The 23,416-nt window shown below is 38.8% G+C and overlaps 1 protein-coding gene across 6 annotated transcripts in view; it reads right to left on the bottom strand.

Moving 5' to 3' along the window:
• NSD3 (nuclear receptor binding SET domain protein 3) overlaps nt 1–23,416 on the bottom strand; it is a 59,241-nt gene that overhangs the window by 3,172 nt on the left and 32,653 nt on the right. For 3 of the 6 annotated variants that reach the window (XM_084615280.1, XM_084615282.1, XM_084615281.1), the window contains 14 exons: nt 23,237–23,367; nt 22,673–22,801; nt 21,669–21,795; nt 21,010–21,207; nt 20,169–20,339; nt 15,390–15,539; nt 12,892–13,048; nt 9,601–9,803; nt 9,045–9,157; nt 7,914–8,183; nt 3,844–3,960; nt 3,019–3,160; nt 1,835–1,941; nt 809–1,013 (listed from right to left, as the gene is read on the bottom strand). In XM_084615280.1, the coding sequence (XP_084471406.1) occupies nt 809–1,013; nt 1,835–1,941; nt 3,019–3,160; nt 3,844–3,960; nt 7,914–8,183; nt 9,045–9,157; nt 9,601–9,803; nt 12,892–13,048; nt 15,390–15,539; nt 20,169–20,339; nt 21,010–21,207; nt 21,669–21,795; nt 22,673–22,801; nt 23,237–23,367 (2,220 nt within the window). Of the gene's footprint in view, nt 1–808; nt 1,014–1,834; nt 1,942–3,018; nt 3,161–3,843; nt 3,961–4,755; nt 6,512–7,276; nt 7,387–7,913; nt 8,184–9,044; nt 9,158–9,600; nt 9,804–12,891; nt 13,049–15,389; nt 15,540–20,168; nt 20,340–21,009; nt 21,208–21,668; nt 21,796–22,672; nt 22,802–23,236; nt 23,368–23,416 lie in introns of those variants that run through there. The other 3 variants (XM_084615283.1, XR_014709727.1, XM_084615284.1) reach the window with 3 other exon arrangements.

Here is a 23,416-nt window from a genome sequence, read left to right as displayed (position 1 = left end):
AAATTTACTTCTCGAAGTCATTCACCAGTGTTTTCTTGCTGATCAAATGTAATAATTTATGTCTGTAGTAAAGAAAATTTGGAAGGAAGCTTTCTGTACTTCCATATATTGCTGTCCTGAAAAGGCACATCTCAGACTGAACTCCATTCATAGCACAAAATCTTCCACTTAATTCAGTCATGGATTAATGTGAGCCTCCAGTTAATTTGATCGAGGCCTCTAGAAACAGATAGTTTAAAACCAGGATAAAGTGTTTTTGTTTTGTTTTTAACCACAATTTGCTATTGCTAGTTATCGCTGGATAATTTGAACCTAGGCTACAAAGAGCTCCCTTTTTTAATTAATAAGGAAAAAGACAAAAATAAAAAGAGAGACCCAAAGAAAACCCCCATGATTAGAAGATAAGAGATTTAGAAAGACTGTTACAAATTTAAGCACTAGCATGTGCTGTGCATAGCTTGTGTCATAAGCATTACCACGTGATATGAACTTGGGAGCCATATGAGACCAAGACTGACTAATTATTCCAATCAAAATAAAATAAGTAAATATGATCCAAACAGGAGAAAGACTCTGCAATGAAGTCACAGCTTTATCACTGTTTGCTGTGATCTATGTCTCCACACAGATCTTTCTTTAGAAATATTGCTACCTAAGGAGATTTCTCAATACAGAAGAGCACTGCAAAAGCAAACCTGTCATATTTACAGTAGGTGGACATCACAGTTCGGATTAAGCTACAACTTTATATGCAGCATGATATCCTTGAAGCAAGCAAAGAATCTGGTGGCCATGGGAAAGCACTTACCAAACGGTGGTTGAGTCAGGTTAAGGCATAGGAGGTGGTATGCTTTGGGGCAGTCCTTTTTGTCACACATGACTAGTTCTCCTCCATCTCCACACTGGAAACAGTTGTCCTCATGCATCTGCTTCTGCTCTGTTTTTATTTTTCGTTTCTTCTGCTTTAGCTTGGCATTCTTTGCCTTCTCTTCATTCGCTGTTGCAAACGCCGTCTGGCAATCAGAAGCAAAAAAGTTACTGCATTAACAATTTTAGTCAATAAGTAAGAGTCACTTTAAAAAGCCATATGTCCCCCAAAAGTCAACTGTGGGTTATTATTTCTGCAAAGCATGCTCAACGAAGTTTAGTGTACCCAGTGACTCCCATCTCCATCTCTCCTGCCGCACACAGGTTTGAAACAAGTTAGAATGTTGCCAGATTACTATTAGTGATCACATTACATACTGTAATATGATGGTAATATCCAAAGGCCCACGGATGATTGGTCCCTATTGCAGTAGGATTTGTATTCACACAGAGAGACAGTCCCTTCCTCAGAGAGCTTATGCATAATAGCTTCGTGAGCAGAGACTTCAGTCACTTCTCTGCCCCTACAGAGATAATACTTCATAAGAAGCTGACTAAGGTCAGCACTCTGGGCTGGGACCAGAACGAAGCATAACAGCAAAACAAGTTTCCAGATCCTCAAATGTGCAGGGGAATTTCACAATGCTTTCCATATAGGAACGGCAAAAACAGAAGTAAAACATGTGACAAGATTTATTAAAAAGAAAAAGAAAAAAAAAGTCAGGTACCCTGAACATGATGGGCCTATTCCATGCCACGTCTCGGTAGCAACCTGGTTGGCTGCTCTCTTCCATCCTAGAGATGGGTACATTTACTGTAGTACAAACTTGTAAAGCCTTTGGGGGAACCTTCAGGGTACTAAACAGATATTACGTGACATGAAACAGATCTCTATTCACTCTCCTCCCAGAAACAGAAATTTCAATACAAGTGCGCTGAGCTCAATTTTTATTTCTGTACCACTAACCTTCGGCCGTACTCCTAGGAAGCCACTGCAGTTTTCTGCTCCACAATGGCATTCAGTCCTACCATTGCCCAGACAGTCCAAATTATAATTAAATGTCAACTCCATCCCTGAAATTTAAAGAAAAACTATTCACACACATAAGACATGGGGGAGAAACACACAAGTGGCAATTCAGCTTTAGCATCTTCTCCCTTCATATTACCACCACTATTTTTAAAAGGGCATAGTTACAAGATCACAATATTTATAACTTCATCCAAAATATTGAGATGAAACATAGTCATGAAGCAACAACTAGAGAAGTTGTAAATAGCAAGGCAGAACAAATGATCCAGAATCCATGTTCTGAGGACAACAACTCAGTTTTGTTCTGTTCTAAAAACCAAATGATGATTCAACAACCAATAATTTTGTGGTTGTAGAACTTTAAGTCTTATGAGCCTGGTTACAAACACAGCATTGAAATAATGTCTTTTTAAACACTCTTTTCTAGGTAGAATACACTCACATAGAAGCCCCAAATATTTTTTTTCCTATACTGATTGTGTCCATTTTCCCATTTGGATAAACACTAATTACTGTTCTTTAGTTTTTCTGAAAAGGGACAAAGCGTCCTTCCTCTGCTTTGTTTATACAGTGCCAGCATAGCTTTGGACCAGACAGGAGCACTACACCCTGTTTTTCTACACATCATAGAGAAACACTGGCTACTCTATCATTTTAATCTGTTTAAAGTGGTAGATTGGTTACAAAATGTTTAGCATCTGGAGGCTGTTCCAGATCTGATGTTAGGGAAAGGATCTGAAACTGGGGGTCTATGCAGACATGGCAAAAAGAGTTAACATTGAATTTCTGTGTTTTCAAGCGTTAGGCGAAGCCCTTGATATTTTTTGTTTGTTTGTGATAAAGCAAGTTTCATCTTTAATATTCTGCATTTCATTTTAAGTTGCTCCTAATGATACTATGCATACTATGATTTCATTTTAAGTTGCTCCTAATGATACTATGCATATGAAGAGCTAGAACTTCTTAATTGTGCATTTTCTTTGTCCCAATGGGTAACTTAAAGTAATTGTAAATGTCAATGAGACCAAATAACTTCAGAAGGTAAAAAGTGGGTGAGCTGGCAACTGATTTCCATTTTAGGAGAGGAGGGCACATGCAGGATGGAGGCTTCTTTATACCTGCAGGAATATCACAGAGAGCGAAGAGGCCAACTCTAACATCCCCGTTCACCGTCCATTTCTGCGTTTCACAGTTCGGATTACAACTGTGGTTCATAAAACGAGAATAATTCCCTTTCGGACCAGCATCTATTATCCGGTCCTTCAATAAAGAGACAAAAACACAGATTTAGGATCAGACAAACAAAAGTCTTCCTTTGACAAGTCAAGTAGCTATGACTGCAGATAATATATTTAGACAGATACTTGATAAATGAGTTATAATGGATATTGGCTTTTCCTGGAAGTAACTTTTACTTAAAGCTCCTCAGCGCTTATGCAGGGAGAAATGAATGGCTTACGGTATTGCTAATGAGCTCTGGATCCTTCCATGTCTGGTTCAACCCCAATCCTGGTCAACAGAGACCTAAATAAGTTACCCTCCAAATACAACTGTTTGGTGACCGATCAGAAATACGCTGGAATTGCAATGCAATTCTATCAGACAGGTGCCCACATTCCACTCCGACTGACAGTCTTGTTGACAGTATCAGCAGACAAACTATGGGCTGAACAGACCATGGGAATTAATTTTCCCACACCCCACAGAAGCCCCACTAAGTCAAGGCTGAGGCACAATGGTCCATGAAGTACCCGCTGTATGAAATGACGACTTCACTCTCTGGGACCTTCCACATGCACGAAATGCCTTACATTTGAGCTAGAAGTGAAAGAAAAAGTAATTCTTGTGTTTTAAACATGGATCCTGATCCTCCGATCCCAGATCTTAAGGCCTAGTCCCGTAAGCAGCAGTATATTTTACACTGTGGAGATATGGTGCTTTACCTTTGTAACAGTTAACATATAAAAATTGGTTATGCTGTTCTCATGGGCACGTTTGATCCGCAATCGGCATTCTTCTTCATCAATTAATTCACCAACATATTCGTTTACAAATTCACCCTGCAAAGTCAACCAAAGAAACCCATGCTTATTGCCTGCGATCTGTATAGTTAAAAAGAGGGAGGAAGCATAGAAAAATGGGATGGGAAGCCCTGAGGGATCAATTTTGTCCACTGCAAGGCCTAAGTAGGGTGGCTCCTTAGGATAATCCAAGTATTGAGAACTGGTTAAAATAAAGTTCTACACAACAGTGACCAGGGCAGAAAAAATACACATGCACTCAAGGTTTAGATTAGTTACAGAACTGTCCTTCAAAATGGAAGCATCACACCTAGAATTTTTAATAAAGCGGCAATTAAATAGTTATCCCATTTTGAAGGGCACATTTGATTAATGAGTTGCATCTTTCTTGGTCGATTGCATATAGCGTGTCCACGGCTCTGCTTGTACTTCTGTCCTTTTTAAAAAAGGATCTGTATGGTCAGGCTATAGAAAATGAGCACACATTTATAACAATATATTCAAACACCCAACACCCAAAGAAAACATCCCTTAGGCACTGTGTACTATTAAGTATAAGGCAAAAGCAAAGCCAGAATTAAGACTGCTTCTCCATGCCCCGGTCCTAGTTACAGCAGCACAGCTACAAGATTCTACATTATTTGGAGGTTCACTGGCAGTATTTTAAGTCACATGCTTTCCTTTTTTTAAAAAAATTTCAGGCTAACATACAGATGCCCACAGAATATCAACCTGACAGGACAACACAACCTACTGTACTGCTAAACATTTTCACTGCATAGCATTTCAACAATTCATTTTAATGGGACTTTTAACAGTCAATAACAAACAAGAAAAGTTTGTGATAAAGTTTTAATGTAGAACAGATATTACAAAACTGGCTTAAATAATTAAACCACTAAAAACAAGTTAAAAGTGAGCCTTCAGGCTGACTGTGTTCCCAGCTTTCACATGATGGACTTTGAAATGGCCAGGAAATGATGATACCTTGATACAAGGGAGTTAACACTTAGCACATTGAGGGTCATTTTATTGTAACAGTCTCAACAGTTCTAATGCTTAAACATTTCCAAAAGTAGCTCTTTGAGATGCTCAAATTTAAGGGTCAAACAAGCATCTGAGCAGTTTCAAGGTTTTTTTGTTTTGTTTTTTAAATAAAATAGTACCAACATGTTACAGACTATGTGGTGTCACCAGTCTGACAAAAGACTATGAAAGCTAAGAGCTCTTGTAGCTGGTTGTGGGAATGGCTCCAGAGAGAACAGAATCATGTCCGTCACATTTTGGAGCTTTGAAGGGGAAGAGGCTGTACTGCAGGAGGAGACCATCAGGATAACATTTTCAAAAGCACTTAAGTCATTCCTGGAAATGGGATTTAGACTCCACTGGACACAGACTCCTAAATTACTTGGAGAAATCTGTCATCTCTGAGATGAAATTTTCAAAAGTGCCTCTCTCTCTTTTCCCCACCAAATTCCTTTAAGTTTAGCCTGTGTATTTTGGAACAGATGGTTTAATCAAGTCCCCAAAAGGGGCTTTCTAACGGAGCCACTGACAGAATTTTTAGTACAGCTCCTACAGGACACAAATACATTGTTTCATACTTAGTATGTGACGAAAATTCATAGAAAATCCACCATAAAAATGCTATGAACATTTACCATGTACTTGGTGCAGAAAGGAACTGAAGAGAGTTAAAATGTATTCTCTGTCAATTTACTATGGTTTCCTCTAGTTACTTGTTAGTAAGTTATTTAAGTTCCCATGAGTAGAACTGTCCCAAGTTCAATCAAAGATTTACAGTTTCAGCTGAAGCAGTGGTTACCAACTCACATTTGAAACTGGTTTGTTCAAACACCTCTGATATTGCCACAGGCAAGTGAATACATGACACATCCATTTAGGCCCCACACAACATTTCTCTATGCCAAATTTCTATGTACAGTAAACTAAGTTACTAAACAAAAACAAGGTAGATACCCTAATCAGAACTGACAAAAGCAAAGAATTCACAGTTAAAAATTGCTACTATGCCTTTGCCCAAGTCCATTTCCCTGGGTACTGCAGAGTCATTTCAGACTAGTAGATAATCCTCTACTATCTACGTGTAATATTTAAACAGCATATAACTTAAGGACAATTCAGAATCTTTTTGCTTTTGTCTAACTGTTGAGATTACATTTTGGAGCTAAACACATCATCATCCAACAGCGCACAAATCACATCCAGCTACAATCCAAAACGTCACATCAGAATCCCCAGTCTGGACAGCAGATAGCTTCATTTAACAGAGAATCGCAGTGAAGACCTTACATCGAGTTTAAGTCCACCAGAATTATGGAATGTGCCTTCGCCATGAGAAGTTCTAGGATACCTTCTTTAGCAAGATGTGTGCAAATTTAAAGTGAAGAAAATATGAAGCCAACTGAAAGCAAAATAGTGCTTTGGAGTGAATTCTGAAGATGCAGGTCAAATGATAAAAACAACAACTTGTCCTGAAGTCTTAATTGTCCATTCCATCTGCAGCCAGAGCTGGATCTTCCACTCTTCAGGTGTGCTCAGCCTCCTCCTTGTTCAGAAACAACGAAGCCTGCATGAGTAAGAGCAAAACATACATCTGTCCACCAAATCCAATCCTCTGCCTGGCAAGTTAAAGCAGCCGTGAAATCCAGGCCCATCATCCTCATGCTTGCCTCGAAGTAGAGCAAGACTGCAATCCAGTGTAAGATTTTGTTTTTCCATATCAACTGTTGCACATCCCACCTGAATCCCAGTGGATAATCCCAGACTGGTGTCCCCAGGAATACAGTGTGCAGCGATACAGTGTAAAGGAAAACCAAAATGATCCATTTCCAGTATCTTTATCACTTAGTCAGGAAAGGTACTTTCATCCCCCACCCCACCCATCAGCGCTACCCCACCTGCTACCACTCCTCTAAGGACTCCAATCATCCTAACATTTATGTTAAGTCCTCAGTATTTCCTGAAGCTAATCAGTTCTTGGTGCTTTCAGTTATAACAACTGCACCATGTCCATCAACAGAAATCTCTGTATCTTCATTATTCTTCTCTGCCTTCTTGAACTTTAAACAAGAACTTAAGCGTGTTGTCCAATGTTGCCTGATCACCACAAGCCTTTTATTATTCCCCTCCGAGTTCTTCTGAAATAAATCCAGTCTGTAGAGTTGAGTGTCAAGGAGGCTATGTCAGCTCCCTGGTGACCAGACGTTTGTAAAAGCAATGTTGCATCCCCGCCCACTCCCAATCCAGACAATCTGCTACTGGGAACTGCAGAGTGATCATGTTATCATGTAAGAGTTTAAAAGAAAAGGCAAAAGAAAGTACAGAAAGCTACCTTGACGTAACCCCTCGGAAAGAGGCTCACCACCTTAGGTTGCCCCATCTCCCATCCTTTGAGTTATTTCATATCATGAAGTGTGATTAATTTCATTTGCTGTGTTAACTCTGGGGTTGAGGGAAAGAGAAAATAATGGAGGTGTGTTTTATTTTTTATTCCCATCCCTCTAAGACTTTAGCATCTTCAATAGCCAGGCTTGGTCAAAAGAGCATCTGAAACCATCTAAAAAACTATTTTTTCCCCTCTCCCTCCATGCTCCGAAGTCAATATGAGAACTTATGTACATCACTACCTTCTAGAAGAAGTACTGATAGTCCTCATCTCCTGCCCATCACCAATGAAATTTATAGTAAGTTGAATCTGACCCTTACTCTATAAGAAAGCATTGTAACTGAAAAAAACACCTCTGCCAGATGTCTCATATTCCATGAAGTTGGATTTATTATCATTTCCTCCACTTGAGGAAGTTTCATGCCTTGTAAATTTAAAGGAACAATTGTGTATAGGACGAATTCACTTGAAAGTATTAACTTTTAGATACATTTTCTTTCAAGGTACAAACAATAAAAGAGTAGCAGCACTCTCCTCAAACACACTCTTTAATGGCTAGCTCAGTATTTGTCCTAAATTCTACCTTTTTAATGTTCCTTTTTGTCCTGAGCCCCCAGCCACGTCGATCGGTTTTTATGATTTCAGCATCTGGATAGAGTCTTTTGGTGAAGCGCTGGTTCTGACAGCGCTCTCCCGCTGGGCACACTTGGGGATGACACTCATACTGTAGCATCCTGTTCAGACACTCTGACTCTAGGCCACAGGGGTTCTCATCAGATGGCTTGCAATTACAGCGAGGGATTTCTGACAAATCAGCAACTTGAATCTGAACTTTCCCTATTACCTTGTTGGACTGTGGAACAAAACAAAACAAAAACAAAAAAAGACACAAGGGATACATTTTGATTTATGGCTACACACACAGAATTTAGATTAGAACCACTTAAATCAAGGCCCACTACTGTCAAGGTATTTCAAAATGTAGGCAAAAATAACAGCTATTACACACAGCTACTAACATCAGAGGCAGTTGTATTTTTTTCTATTCCTCTCTAAAAGGAAGTGTGTCAACTCAGAAAAGGTAACGAGGCAAAAATACTTCTCTGCAATCTAGGACTTTCAGAGGTTGCATCTGGCACTGCTTCACCACTAACAATCAAGCATATCAGGTGTTCAGAGAAACCAGCAATGAGGTGTGTAGCACAGAACGTGGGACAGGACTGTTTCAGGCTTTATGATACGTGTATTAGTATGACAACTCTTAAGGCATACAAAAATGTAAACTATTATAAAGTACAATGAAATAGATAAGTGCACAACCTGGGGTACTGTGCCCCCAAGGTTGCTGGCAAAAAAAATCTAGACCGTCTTTTTAGTATCCAGATTTCGAAATTAAGTTCTCACACTAATAGTTTGTTATTTTTCAATGCTAATATAATTTCTTAATGGTAAGTAAGCCCCAAGATTCATCTGAGATGGGTGGGACCCACTTGCAATTATCAAAGTCCTTTGTCTTCAGTACAATTGACCTTAAACTCAAAGTCCCTTTTACTGATGCTTACACCTTCCTTATAACTATGAAAGGGCCTATGGTACTAAACAAGGCAGGCCAGAAGAGAACTTTGAAGGATGGCAGACTGATTATCTGAATTTTCTTCTAAGCCACAATTTGCTTCCCTGTTTATAGCTCATTCACACAAAGGAGAGGACTCACTTTAATATGTTTGTAAGGTGGGGGTTTTCTTGAATTCCTTTCAATCTCTAGTGCTTCTTTGCTTTCTCTTTGTGCTTTCAGTTCCTGGAAGCGTTTTGCAGCTTCTTCAAGTGCTGTGCAAGGGAGTCCAAAATGGGGAGGAATTAGTATTGGCTGCTGCTGCTGAGAAACATTTTTGAAAAGCTAGGAATTAGAAATCTACAAAGAACAAGCTAATAATGAAATGTTACACTACAGCATGAATGAGTTTTAAACCAAGTGGTTTTCAGTAGATATTTAAACACTATGGGGTGGCCCTCTACATCATAGCCCAGGTTCCACCTCATAACATCTTTAAGTAAGTGGGGAAGAACTGGGGTTGCCTACCAACAGCACAGAGGGAGGAAGTTAGACGCTAATAATATTTAGCCTCTATCCAATGGCACTATACAGAGTTTGCAGCTTAACACAGATACAGAACACTAGCCACATAATTCCCATGCAAGTTAAGTGACGATGTAGAAACAAACATGTGGAAGTTTTGTTATAAACCACGATAAACTTTGTTGAATTTTACCTTTCTTGAAGGTCTTGTTAATACTAGTTTGCCCCTCAGCAAAGCTTTTATCTCCTTCAACATAAGGGAAAACTCTGCCCTGGTGTACCCAATAGTAGTCATGTGAACCGAAGAAAAATACTGGGAAGTCCCCGATATCATGTTTGAGGCCCTGTATGTTGAGAGGCACCGACCTGGGATTGCAGATCTCAGCTGGCCACCACCTGAAAATCAGAAAAGGGTAAAGCTTAAACTCTATGAAACAAAGGCCAATTGCTCGGCTTCTCAGTCTGGGAATTCCAAACTACATTTAGTCCCTAAGATATGTGACTGCAGTGCGTCCTATCCCATTCTCCTTACAAAAGCAAAACTGCCTTTGATTTTACTTGGGAAGCGCCACAAAAAGATGTACATTTTTAAAGTTCTCATGCTCCCAATCCAGGGTACGGCTTTAGGCCTTGTGTAGTATATGCATTTTGGGACTAGCTATCCGAAGAGAGAATCTTTAACACAACTGTCCAGCTGTACTTTACAATATTTTTACTAAAAAACAAATCATTGATAAGGCGATTTTAAAAATATAATTTGAACAGTTACAATCAAACCAAAATTTCAATGCTTGCCAAACATTCAACTTGTTTAGATCCACTGTTTAATGAAAGATTTTTAAAGTTTTTTTTTTTAAACGAGGTTTTACAAATCCTGTCAAGAACAAACATTGTCATTTCATTTTTCCCCATGGAAACTTTTTTTTTAAAAGGTGGGGGGGGGGGGAGAAGAGAGTTAATCCTCTTGCAGTACTGGAAATCCAATCAGCAGCATTCTGCTAATGTATAAGAACCAGAAAGTAAACTGGCCAGCATCATTTCACTGCCCAAGTGAGCAGAGTGAAAGCAGTAAACAGCACTAGTGATGAAAAAGTAATTTGTATTTTTAAAATTCTGTTTAAATATCAGGCATTCCCTTTCATAGACTCAAAATTAGACAAACAACATGAAAACTCCAGAACATAACAAAAGAACGGCCATACTGGGTCAGACCAGTGTCCTATCTAGCCCAGTGTCCTGTCTTCTGACGATGGCCAGTGCCAGATACTTCAGAAAGAACGCAGAACAGGGCAATTATCGAGTGACCCATCCCATCATCCATTCCCAGCTTCTGGCAGTTAGAGGTTTAGGGACACCCAGAGCAGGGGGCTGCATCCCTGACCACCTTGGATAATAGCCATTGATGGACCTATCCTTCATGAACTTATCTAATTCTTTTTTTAACTCAGTTATACTTTTGGCCTTCACAACATCCCCTGGCAATGAGTTCCACAGGTTGACTGTGCATTAGGTGAAGAAGTAGTTCTTTATGACTGTTTTTTAACTTGCTGCCTATTAGTTTTGTTGGGTGACCCCTGGCTCTTGTGTTACATGAAGGGGTAGATAGCACTTCCTTATTCACATTCTCCACACCAATCATGATTTTATCAACCTCCATCCTATCCCTCCTTAGTAGTCTCTTTTCTAAGTTGAACAGTCCCAGGCTTTTTACTCTCTCCTCATACGGAATCTGTTCCAGACCCCTGATCATTTTTGTTTTCCTTCTCTGTACCTTTTTTCCATTCTAATAAATATTTTCCGAGATGGAGTGACCAAAGCGACACACTGTATTCAACACGTAGACATACCATGGACTGATATAGCGGCATTATGATATTTTCTGTGTTATCTACCTCTGTCCTAATGGTTCCTAACATTGTTCGCGTTTTTGACTGCTGCTGCACATTGAGCAGATGTTTTCAGAGAATATCCATGGTGACTCCAAGATCTCTTTCTGGAGTGGTAACAGCTACTTTAGACCCAAATATTTTGTATATATACCATGAACCAAATAAAAGGACAGTTGTCTCTGGCTATGTTCACTGAACTGCCTAGGCTACAATTAACTAATACTATTTGTAATGTGATTTGACAATTTCAAGTAAATGGAGTTAGAAACCAAATATGAAGCTATGGGCCAATAGTGGGACCAATTCTGAATATTTTCACAAAGCAATTCAACCTGGAAGAAAATATAAACACTGTAAAAACAAAAAAACCTCAAAAAAACTACTTTTAGTCTCATTTTCTTATGCTCCATTTGTCCACTGAAGCCAAGGTTTAATTACAAGATCATATTTAAATAACCAATTACATGGACGCATTTCTAGTTTTAAGTTTATCCTGCTGAACATATGTAGCCAGCCTAGGCTAAAATACTAATGTGTTGAACTTAAAGGTAACTAGGCAAGATAAGACTCCACACTGTTTAAAAATAAATTATTATATCCAGGTATTTAATGTGTACATCAGCAACCTGAAGCAGATATTCCAACATTTTCAACCTCTGAGGAACTTGGACCCATTTTGGGTTGATTCTAAGGAGAGCCAGAACTGGACATCTGTCATATGACAATATGTCTACAAGATCTCAGATAGGGAAGGGGGTTCGTAAATTCAGCTATTATTGGAAAGATAGCCCTATGCTCTCAGCAACTGTAGCAAGAGACAGGCCTTTAATTGACTGTACAGTAGTTAGTCTTGGACATATTTCACTGATTTGTAACAATTCCCTGGCAGTTTTGTTGTACTTGTGAAAGTCTGGAAATAGAAATTAAAAGCAAGTTTGTCCCTTGCAATAAAAAATGGGATTCTAAAAGAATCCTCCATGGACAACTTGAAACTGCAGTGCCAAAGGCTGTCTAATGTACTTGTTCTTTGGTCAGTGTTCTATAGCCAGATCTACGTAAGAGGCCAAAAGCCACAGAGGCAGCAAAAAGTGTATCTAAGATGAAAACCCCTAGCAACCTCCCTGCCCTTCCTGGTCTTGGGAACTAGAGGACTTTTTATCACCTCCACCAATGTCTATTAGACTTGCAGCATTTTACTGATCACATTTATTCGGAGGCACAGGTAGGGACTTGCAAGAGAGGATCGACAACTGTCTGCATTCCTGCAGAGGCCTTTTATGAATGATCTCTAAAAATAAATGCAAACTAGGAAGTTTTGATGCCCTGGGTATTTCCTGATCTTCCCCATCAGCAGGACACATTTAGGGAACCCACAGACAGAGCTTGAGTAAGTATTCACCTTAATGCCTAAAAATAAATGAGTAGAATTTAATTAAAAAGCCATCCAACATCTGACACCATGTTAAATACAGTGTGTACTTTTGGCTCTTGTTTATTAACACTGGGCTGCTCTGGTTGTTTACCTGCGTAGCTGCAGGATATAGTAAAAAAAACAAAAACTTAAAATAGTTTCCAGTTGTATTCAGTGAACTTGCCTGTAATTTCCAAGCTTGACCCAAACGATCTGCTTGTAACGTAGTTTCTTGCCAGCTTTACAGTCATTGCAATTCCAACATCCTTCTGGCATCTCCATGTTGAGACATTCAGGGTGGAAGGAAGCTGGACAGGACTCGCAGCACAATAACTTCCCACCTTTAAACAAAAACTCGCTCATTTTACAGAAATAGGGGTTTGGGGCTTGTGAGAGGTTTTTTTTGTTTGTTTTTTTTTAAATATTTAATTAAATGCATTAAACTTGGATTTGCCTCACACGAAACATATGGCAAAAGGAAGGGATCAAGTCAAAGTTACAATGCTGGATTAAAAATAAGTATTTTTCGTATTGTATATATATATATATATATGTCTCTTCTCTTTATGTGAAATCATAATTCCTGACTGCATCATAAATTGGAACAAGAAAGGCAATCAATTTTTAAAAATTAAGTTAAATTGGGCAAGTTGGCATTACATCAGATCCCCCTAAGAGAAACCATCTTGAAAACTGTATGGTTTTTTTTTTTTTAATCCAGACAGTCTGGCAGTGGCCAACACCTTTTCTTGACAATTAGACAAATTTTGCACTTTTTTGGAATACTTTTTAAACCAACACTGTCATGACTAAATCCCTTAGCAATCAGTTAGTGTGCATAAAAATCAGCCTATAGGTTGATCAATGTTTTTCTGCTTTCAAAGTTACAAGAGAAAAAAATATTAGAATTGTAATTATAAATCTGTGCATACCCTTCAAAATGAAGGTTTACCAGTGTGAGCACTATAAATTTACTTATATAATGCAGAATGAGATATTACAGAAAGATTTCCCCCTCCCCCAGAGTTCCCTTTGAACACAAAGGGAATCTGATCTCAGAATATGGTAAACATTACCTTTTTAAAAAAAATTTAGACAAAAAAGGTTCTTTTTTGGTTGGCTTGTTTTCTAGCAGATGTGTTTATTATTGTGGGCACTCACGGCACATCTAAACCATTGGCAATACACAAAGAAGCTCATACAATAAACACATTTGCTACAATCTAGATAGAAATGTAATGAACTTTTTAGTCCCAGGGTAAAAAGACTGGGAGAGATTTAAAACAGCATTTTAAGCAATTATCGTATCTGAAGTTTGAATTTTTATTTTCAAATGTTCATCAGAAAATCTTGTCCACCTATAGACTTTCAAAACTGTCATTGATTTGATTGTAATATATTGCAAAAAGCATTCCTTAAACAATCAGTGACAAAATCACTTACTATATTTCCTCTGCTAAAAATGTAAAAAAATCCAAACATTTGGACTTTCCTGAGCTCCCCCCCGATGATCAAGCATTCATTTTTAACAAATTTTTGTAAGTGTTGTTTCAGAGGAAATACAGACCCAGCATAAATTACTGAAACAATATCCAACATGGTAAAATGCCAAAGAGATGCGAAAACCAAACAAAAATCAAAACCAAAACTCTCAGAGCTAAGCAAGAAAACTTTGCTCTTAGGATGCATTAGTAAGATATTGCTCAAGCTAAGCATACAGAGGGCTCAAAATAATTTTTGTGGTCAGAAGTTACACAAAATAAAAGCTATCTACATCTAGCAATGATCTAATTTTAAAATGACTGACTGGGCACAATTTCTGAACACCCTTTGGGAAATCAAATTTTTGTGGGGATAGAATCTTACAGACACACATAGCTGAATCTGTTTCCATAAATTCCTTTTAAAGCAATAGCATTACCGGCGTAAAGCAATCATTTTTTATTCCTGAAAACGCTTCTGTCCTAATACTATTGTAACTGCCCACCTGCCTGCCTTTCTTGACAGGGCAGAATCCCTGTTTGCTTGAGACGCAGCATCTTCTGCCACTCCAATAAGAAGCATTGTTCCAGGAAGTGAGCAGTCAGTCACATGAGGAGAGAAAGGAGCATCAGTCGGCCTGCACTAACAGAAATGAATACAAGGCCCCTGGATTGTAACAAAAATGCACAGGGAAAAAGCCCTCTGCCTTCCTAAGTCTTCAGTCTTCTTCTGGAATGCCAATATACCAACAAACATTCAAACGGATAAATTCTCTATTCTGACTGTTGCAGGCTCTAAGCAGGCTCCAAAATAGACTTCCTCAGATAAGCAATTTAAGAAGTTTTAAAAAAGTCATTGAGCTGGCACTAAACTGCAACAATACTAAACTTTATTCACCACCCCTTAGTGTTATATTTAGATTATTCCAATTTTATGGAGACTACCTAATGGCAGATACATGACTTAACCTTTTGTGGAGAGGGAGAATTTAGTGATATTAATTATTTTAAGCCCTTTTATTATAATAAATATTTTGCCAACAACATGAACACACACTCACAATAATCAATGAGTGAAATTTACTAAAAGCAACAGGTGGTGCTTGACGAGCAAACATTTTTTGTTTGATTTAAAAAAAAAGAGAAAAGAAAAAACAGGAAAAGCGAAAGTAAACTGAAGAGAAAGAAACTATTTGGTTACCTTTCTCACATTTCTTTTTGGAAGCTGACGAAGGAGGAGGAATCATAGGTAATTTCATCAACTCAGCACGATTTGATTCATTCAGTAGGTAGTGGGACTTATAGGCATATGAACTGAACAGGGGGTCTGAATGATCCTGCACTACCAGCCCTATATGAAACAAACAGAAAGAGATGAGTTGCAATGAAACTACCCATGATTCCATAAAGGAGAAAATAAAATAAATCAAATCAACACCTATTATGCATATATATGTTAAGTTTGAAAGAAAAGATAATATGAAGAAAAAGAAAAGTGTGACAGAAAAGGTTTCTATATCTACTAAAGGAAGAGGTTATGTGTCAGACAGACTGAATCTGAGTGTAAAGAAAACTGAAGAGTAAATAAAAACCATTTCTAAATGAAATTTTATTTGTGCAGTAGTTTTAACTTGCACACTTAAAAAAAAAAAAAAAAAGCACCAGAAAAGTACCTGCTGCCAATTCCCTATGAGCCATCCTGCCCCGAAAAGAAAACAGCCAGCCAAATTACAAAATAGCGTGACTATATCACTGCATCAGAAACAGTACTGGCAGTAAGGGCTATAAACTGGAAAATATACAGATGGTATATGCAAGTCCCCATATGTTCCATGATTCCACAGCCATGGAACTCAACGCTTGCCACAGAGTTGGGCTCCAGGATCTCACCTTTAAATTTTTTTTAAAAATTTACATAGTCTTTCTTGCCCTTACAGTTGGAGAAAACCCCAAAAGATGTGTGCCAAATGTGAGCCAACAAACAGCGAGTCTGCAGAGCACCCAAAACAATAGCTGTGAGGTGTGACTTGCCCTACTTATTTCAAGAAAAGCTCCATGGACTCTGCATTTCCACGGCTATGGAATTTTGCCACTGTCTATCACTTGACGTTTTGTTTTCTGTCTCCCTGCATTTGCCCCTGCTCTCCAACAGCACAGCAGTTAAGGCCCTAGGAAGATGAAGTGCTGAAGCCAGCTACAAGTTCCTCCCTTCCGGGGAAGGAGATTCTGAACTGGGCTGCCTAGACAACACTGCAGGAGCTGATGCAAGGGGAATGGAGCCACCAGGATAGCATAGCAAAAAAAAAACAAACACAAAAAAAACTACCCCTCATTCTCAAAAATAATCAACAAATTTTAAGTTTATTGAGTATTTCCACTATGAGCCATAGAAGTGCTTGTGTGGGGCAGAGGGAATTGGGAATAAAGGGTATTTCCATGGTGATAAAACAGACTAATACAGCTGTCTCATTTGGTCCCACTGTTGAGGAGTACAACAGGCCCTGGCTACATGTAGCTACTAGGTAAGTTTTTGATATATTCTGCTAGTGTTTTGATACCTACGTTTTACCACTTTCTAAGACTGCATTGGGTCTAAATACACAACTCTCTCTTCCTAATACTATTTAGCATGTTAAGTGATAGGTAGCACTGTTTGCACGTGCAACAACAGAACATTTGGAGGACATTTAATTTCTGATTTCTTCCTTACAAGGGATTCTCGCAGTGCACCCGCCACCACCCAGAGAATTTCACCAGTTCCTCACTCCATGCCACCATCCTGATCAAAAGTAATTTGAGGGAACTCCATTTTGAGCCAGCAATACTGCTGAATGGGTTGATGAAGGTGCACCTTGCACCTCAATCTTTCCACTGGCAGAGCACAATGCTTCCCAATGTCAGCTATCGTGGACAAAAACAAATCTATATCAAATATTCTCCAAGAGTTGCTATATCCCTACCAAAATACAAAAGGGTTTCATTTAGTGACCAGTTATTTTGTATCTTTTTAAACTTCAATAGACATAGTGAGTACACAGGCATGCCAATGTATTTTAATTTCCATCTGAATGGTGCTGAAAGATTACTTCTATTACTATTAGGAGGTGCACCCTTGTGTACAGTTCAGGTTCCAGTTACAGGACTTGTAAGTAGTTCAATTCAGATACATAAATTAGATGTGAAACATATATAAATCACTGTCGAAACAAACTGGTGACAGAAAAAAACACTTTCTGTAACTTACGTAACTTACTTTAGAAAGTAGCAGAAGTGCCATATCTGCAACTCCATTCTCTGGTGCAATCACAATACGAGTAAGAAGAAACCTCTTTTCATGCTACTAGGCAACCAATATTCAGATTTGGAAGCCTAGCACCAAATTCTGGTTTCAGTTGTGCATGTCTCCCACTGACTCTTGATGCCAAATACATGCACAAAACTTCCCACCTGTAGGGAACTTACCTAATAGACCCAGTGACTGTCTTTATTTTGTATTTGTATAGTGCCGAGCACATGGTCAGCATGTTAAAAAATAATCCCGGAGAGCTTCATTTTCATAAACAGAGATGAATACATTTCTGACGAAGTTTTATAGGTTTATAAAGAGGTGGGAGGGGAGGTGTAGAACACAAGAGCAGAGATTGACTTCTGAAAGCTGAGTGTATTCCAGATACGTTGTGGTCCTTCACAGAAACAAATACCGCATGCTACTGGATAGCTAATTATCCTGGTATTGTAACTTTAAAATGCTGTTTGGTATATTGTAACATTACAAACAAACTACAGCTGCTCTAGAAATGTTAGAGTTCCTGCATTCTGGAAGCCTATCATGGAATTAAACTCAGATCTCATTACAACCACAGCCTTTAATAAATGGAGACTGCCAATATTCTAAACTCACTCATGTAAGTAAACTTGTTCCAAGCAATAGATATAGCCCTATGACCTGCCCCATCATTGAAAAAGCAACAACAACAACAGTAGGTGAAGAGGCAGTGTCCCAGAGTATGGAATCCCTCATGTAAGTCTGTATAGTGTCAGGCTGAGGCCACTGCTGGCCCTTTTAAAGAGGGATTTCTAATCTGATCTCTCATCAACCAACCATCAATCAGTCACCAATTCTCAGCTGATTCTTCATGAGTAGGATATAAGCTCCTGCATCTGAGACCAAAGTCAGAGTGTTTCCACACAACTAGCATAAATCTTGAAGCTCTGGACAGTTTTGTTTTACATATCTCTGCTCTGCTTACGGTAGAATCCATTCAAGAGCTTTACTAATTCTATGCTGAAAAGATAGAGAAGACAAGCAATTTTTTCCCCATTTTTTTTTCTGGGCACCTGGACATAATTGTTAACTAGAATATTAATATGAGATGAGTGAGATTTGTTTGACACAGGTGTTCAAACTAATGTTTAAAACCAAGTACCTAACCGAGTGGTTCAGTTCACATATACAAATGGGCTTTGCTAGTTATAATTCAGAGATCTGAAAACAGAATTTTTGTTTTTAGATTGTGCACTTGTACACACGCTAATGAAGTCAGAATCAAAATAAAACTTAAAGTAGGGCAAAACACCTATACAGAAATCTACAACTCAGCAATAAAAGAATAAAGATACATGCAACATCCATAAGTTTGTCTGCATGTGTGTATGGTTACGCAACACCAGCGTGATTCACTTTGCATATTTCCTGTTTAGAAATGCCCCAAAGCACTGAAACAGGCTCATTAAAAGGAAAAGCACTGAACCATGTTGCAAACACTGTTTCACACACTTCGAGAGCCCCTCCCAGGCTCAGCATTCTAAGACTTACTGTTTCCCTCTGAACCTCCGGACGCCATTTCTCTGGAAAAAATTAGATGTATGTAAAAAGGAAAGAACTGTTTTTTACCTTGGAACCTCTGTGACAGCTCCATTTCCTGTACTGTAATTAGAACCAGGAAAAAATCCAACTCTGGGACCCCTCTTTTTTTCCCTTTCTCTAGATCCTCTATCTAGTAATCTGCTCTTGCTCATACAAAACCATCTTTACCACACAAACGAGGCCTCTAATTGCACAGCTGAATACAAACAAGCGGATTCAGGATTCATCATGTATTTACACTCCTTTACTACTGACTGTCAAACAGTTGAAAGACATGTTGCATTCAGTGTGAACTTTTTGCAGTGTTACGTATCACGTGTTTTTACATATTATATATACACACACACACAAAATTACACACAAAAGCTCTATGTTTCTAAATTTCACAGCAAAAAGAACATGGTAGAGATATTTTTGCACTGGGATTTTTGACCAAAGTAAACTAAAGCACTGGAATATTTAGTCCTACCTTCTTACAGAAGTTAAAATAAATAAAGTGACTGACAGACTTCTGGGGTCTTCAAAAAAAACACCAGGGGAAAAAAAAATAGCTGCAGCATATGGAAAACGATATTTTTACTGTAATTAGATTTTAACTGATTTAGGTGGTAATTCCTGTAACATTTTTCTAAAAAAAATATATTTCTCAAATGGGAGCTGGATGTCAAAACAGGCATTTTCTCGCTTATGAGCAAACCCCATCCACCAACTTAAAAGATGCTCCATTATTTTCCAATTTATAGAGGGTGAAAGCAACCCCTCTTGCTGAAGCGACAGAGAATCAATGTTTACTGATTTGACTTGCAACTGCTGGAACGGGGGACTCAACGTTCACTTTCTTCTCAAATGGCAGCACACACAGTATGCCTTCTCAGTGCTTCAAAATTGTGTCTGAACACCGAACACACCGAACAAAACTGTATGCGAAAACTCTTGCATGAGAAATAAATTAATATCATGTGTACTATCCCAGCAGTCAAAGAGGAAGCTTTGAAGCGAACAGAGCCCCAAGAGAAAAAAATAATTGTGTAAAATACCCCAGCTTTATCATGTAACTGTAGTAATGACCACACCAGACATATAAACTGAAGGGGGGAAAAAAGTACTGCTCACCTCTTGCACAAACGAAACAAAAGCCTACATTTACAGCTGATGAAGAGAGATTCCTTTTGGAATGGTTGCTACAGATGAGAATGTGAGATGACACAAACAAGCTTCCTGCAGCAATACAGCCATCTCCTGAGTGATAGGCAACCGGACATCTCAAACACCTCACCATGCGTCCTGTTTAATATAAATGCAGAAAAATGCACCATGTCACAGTGGAATTGGGATAGCGTAGAAGACCTCACAGACTGCGATACAAGTTTGGTTTTAGTCTAACCAGGATATTAAACATTAACTTCTTCAAAAAAGCAACATGCTGTTTCACTCTGTTAACTCTAATGTTGGATGCAGAACTTCTTTAAGTGAAGGCAAGACCCATTTGGCTCTAACTAACCTAAAACTGCTTGGTTTGCTTGACCATTTTAGTTCACTTCTAAAGGAAAAGACCTCTTTGGGACAGAACTTCTGTTATACAGTCCATTGCTATCTGTCTACGGGTACTTCAGCTTTGTACATCTGACCTTTAACTTAAAGCAAACTCCAGAAGTCCAACAGCCAAATAAGTCCAAATGACACAGAAGCTATTCCAGGTGTCCTTAGCACTACTTCTCAAGATGCTGGCTGTTTCATATTACCCCACCAAGACTGACCTGTTTCACAGCGAACCCACTGTATTAATGACCAAACTGATAATGAATCCGTTCATAATAAATTGATGTCCCATCCCTCTATACTGTATCACATTATGAGTGTAAAGTATCATATTCATCTTCATTTTCTGCTACTTGTCTCATTGTCAAGTATTTTGCAGTTTCCTAGTACTATCCAAATCCAGTTGTGCTCTCACCTTTACTTGCTTTGTGGATATCCTTATCCATTGAGCAGGCAGTACAGCAATGCTGCGGGCAACGGAATCCTCGTGACTCAAAGACAGCAGTGGCAAACTTACGAACACAGGCTTCATGATAAAATTTACCACAAGCATTGACTGAACAGCGCTTCACATCTTTACCAGGAAGCTTGCAGGAAAAGCATGTGTGCTGTCCTTTTAAGAAAAGGAATAAAACAAACCTCAGCATGAATGCTATCAGTTATTTTCCAAGAGGCAAGTTTGCAAACTTGGCAGAGGAGGAAAAACTCTGAAGTTAATGCAATTCCACCAGTGTAAGCAGAATATCCCTCCCTCACTATAAAATAACAGATTATTACTACTGCACATTTATTAAGGCCCCAATCAGGATGAGGGCCCCATTGCGCAGGGTGCAGGATAAACAAACAGGAAGACACAGCCCTATCACTGAACAGTTTACTAATTTTCCGTTTAAAAGTACTTGCTAAGTGGAGAGGGAAGGAAGTTAGCACAGAACTTTATTTACTGTAGAACATCTCTGCCTCAGTTTGTTCAGCCCAGCATATGAATACTGAAGCTTTTTCCAATCACTGTAATCCATCAGGCTCCGAAACCCAGGTTTTTCCCCACCACTCAAAACACAGTAATGCATTTACCATTTTTACACTCCACGCAGATGAACTTCCCATCAGGTATTGATTTCAGTCCCAGGCATTCCATATGGAAGACTCTACAGCACTCTGCTTCGCATGACACCAGAGACTCACCAGAGCTTTCACAGATCTTAAACAAGCAAATAGCTAGTCAGAGAACAAAGCTGTTGATAGATGTTTAAATTTATGTGACTAACAGAACTGAAGCAAGGGAAATTAACCGGCTGAAACCTCTACGTACTATGACACTACAGCTTCCTGGTTTCTGAAGAAGGCAGGAGAGTTGGCTGAAGCCACTGACAGAACTGGCAACAGTAAGGCCACTGGAAGCCTCCAGCAGTCACTGAATGTGTTCCCATCCTTTTTGCATCAGCTAAGCAGGATTATTTTGTGGTGCTTTCAGATTTCTCTTCTCCTGCACATGCATGCAGCAGTGGCTGCCAAACATGCTTTCCCCTCCTAGCCATATATATATATATATATATATATATATATGGCTAGGAGGGGAAAGCATGGTGTGTGTGTGTAATCTCAAGCAATTGGCAAGACAATTACAACATTTTCCCTCTGATGCAGACCTTGCCAGTTAGCCAGGCCAATGTCTTATGTAGACTAGCATAATGTAATACTCATTTTGTCTTACTCTGAAAGACCGTATGGAATCTTCAAATAGGGCAGAACAGAGCAACTTGCTTGCTTGGTGATATTACCCAGTTTAGGTTGTATTGTATTTTCTATGGACTCAGGCTTATTAACCTGCAGAATGCCATTTCCATTTTTTTGGGGGGGAGGGGAACCACCACAAACACCTCTGGAGCATTAAAACTACAAGGCCCGGTCATTCCATCGTTTTTCAGGATGTTCAATGTCAAATTATGAGCTTTAGTCAAAATACAATAGCATAATTTGAAGAGAGAGTTTCCTACCAGACCAGATTAAAATCAGAATCAGACAGCACATCTTTAGCATATATTTGTTTACAATAATACCATGCACTTTCCACCTACCTGACAAACAGTATCCTTCTTATTTGTTCCAGTGCCTCTTCTTGATAAGCTAGAGTCTACTGATTGTACATCAGAAGCATCAGCATCTGCAGTGGCTGATGGGCTGTCTGAATGCTTTCCAAAACTACCCTATAAAGAAATCAATCCACAACCATTTTTAAATAAACTACTTTAAAAGGCTAACCATGGCATGGAAAAATATTAAGTCAGCACTGATTAAAAGAAAAAATGCAGCTAATATACATTAAAAAAATATGAAAGTTATCTGAAAGATTGTGGACCTCAATATATAGTGACAAACAATTTACTGCCCATTTAATAGAGATCCTTTTTCAGCACTGGACCAGCACAGGAAAATGCCTATGTCCTCCACACCCTACCACTGAAATATTTTTCTCACCATTCCCATAACATTGTATTAGCCTTTTTAAAGAGCAAAACAATTCAGTTATCTGAATCTGACGACTGAGTTACTTGCTTATTCAAAACTGCAGCCATCAATAATGCCACTTCTCTGTCAGACATACTGAAATGTATATCTGTGTGCAAATACCACACATTTACCTGCAGATCATTAAGTCCTCTTGAATCAGAGTCAGATGTGTCTCTGTATGCTGAACTAGTCAGTTCTACATCAGTTGAGGCACGACTCCTTTTCTTTAGAGGTTTACAAGAATCTGAAATCTCGCTGGCACCTTAACACAACACACTGAAATTAATCCTAAAATATTGTTTTCATTTTCT

Source organism: Lepidochelys olivacea (genome assembly GCF_965140295.1).
Source record: "Lepidochelys olivacea isolate rLepOli2 genome assembly, chromosome: 26".
Classification (NCBI taxonomy): Eukaryota; Metazoa; Chordata; order Testudines; family Cheloniidae; genus Lepidochelys; species Lepidochelys olivacea.
Note: the sequence above shows the minus strand (reverse complement) of the source record. Positions and strands in the feature narration are given on the sequence as shown.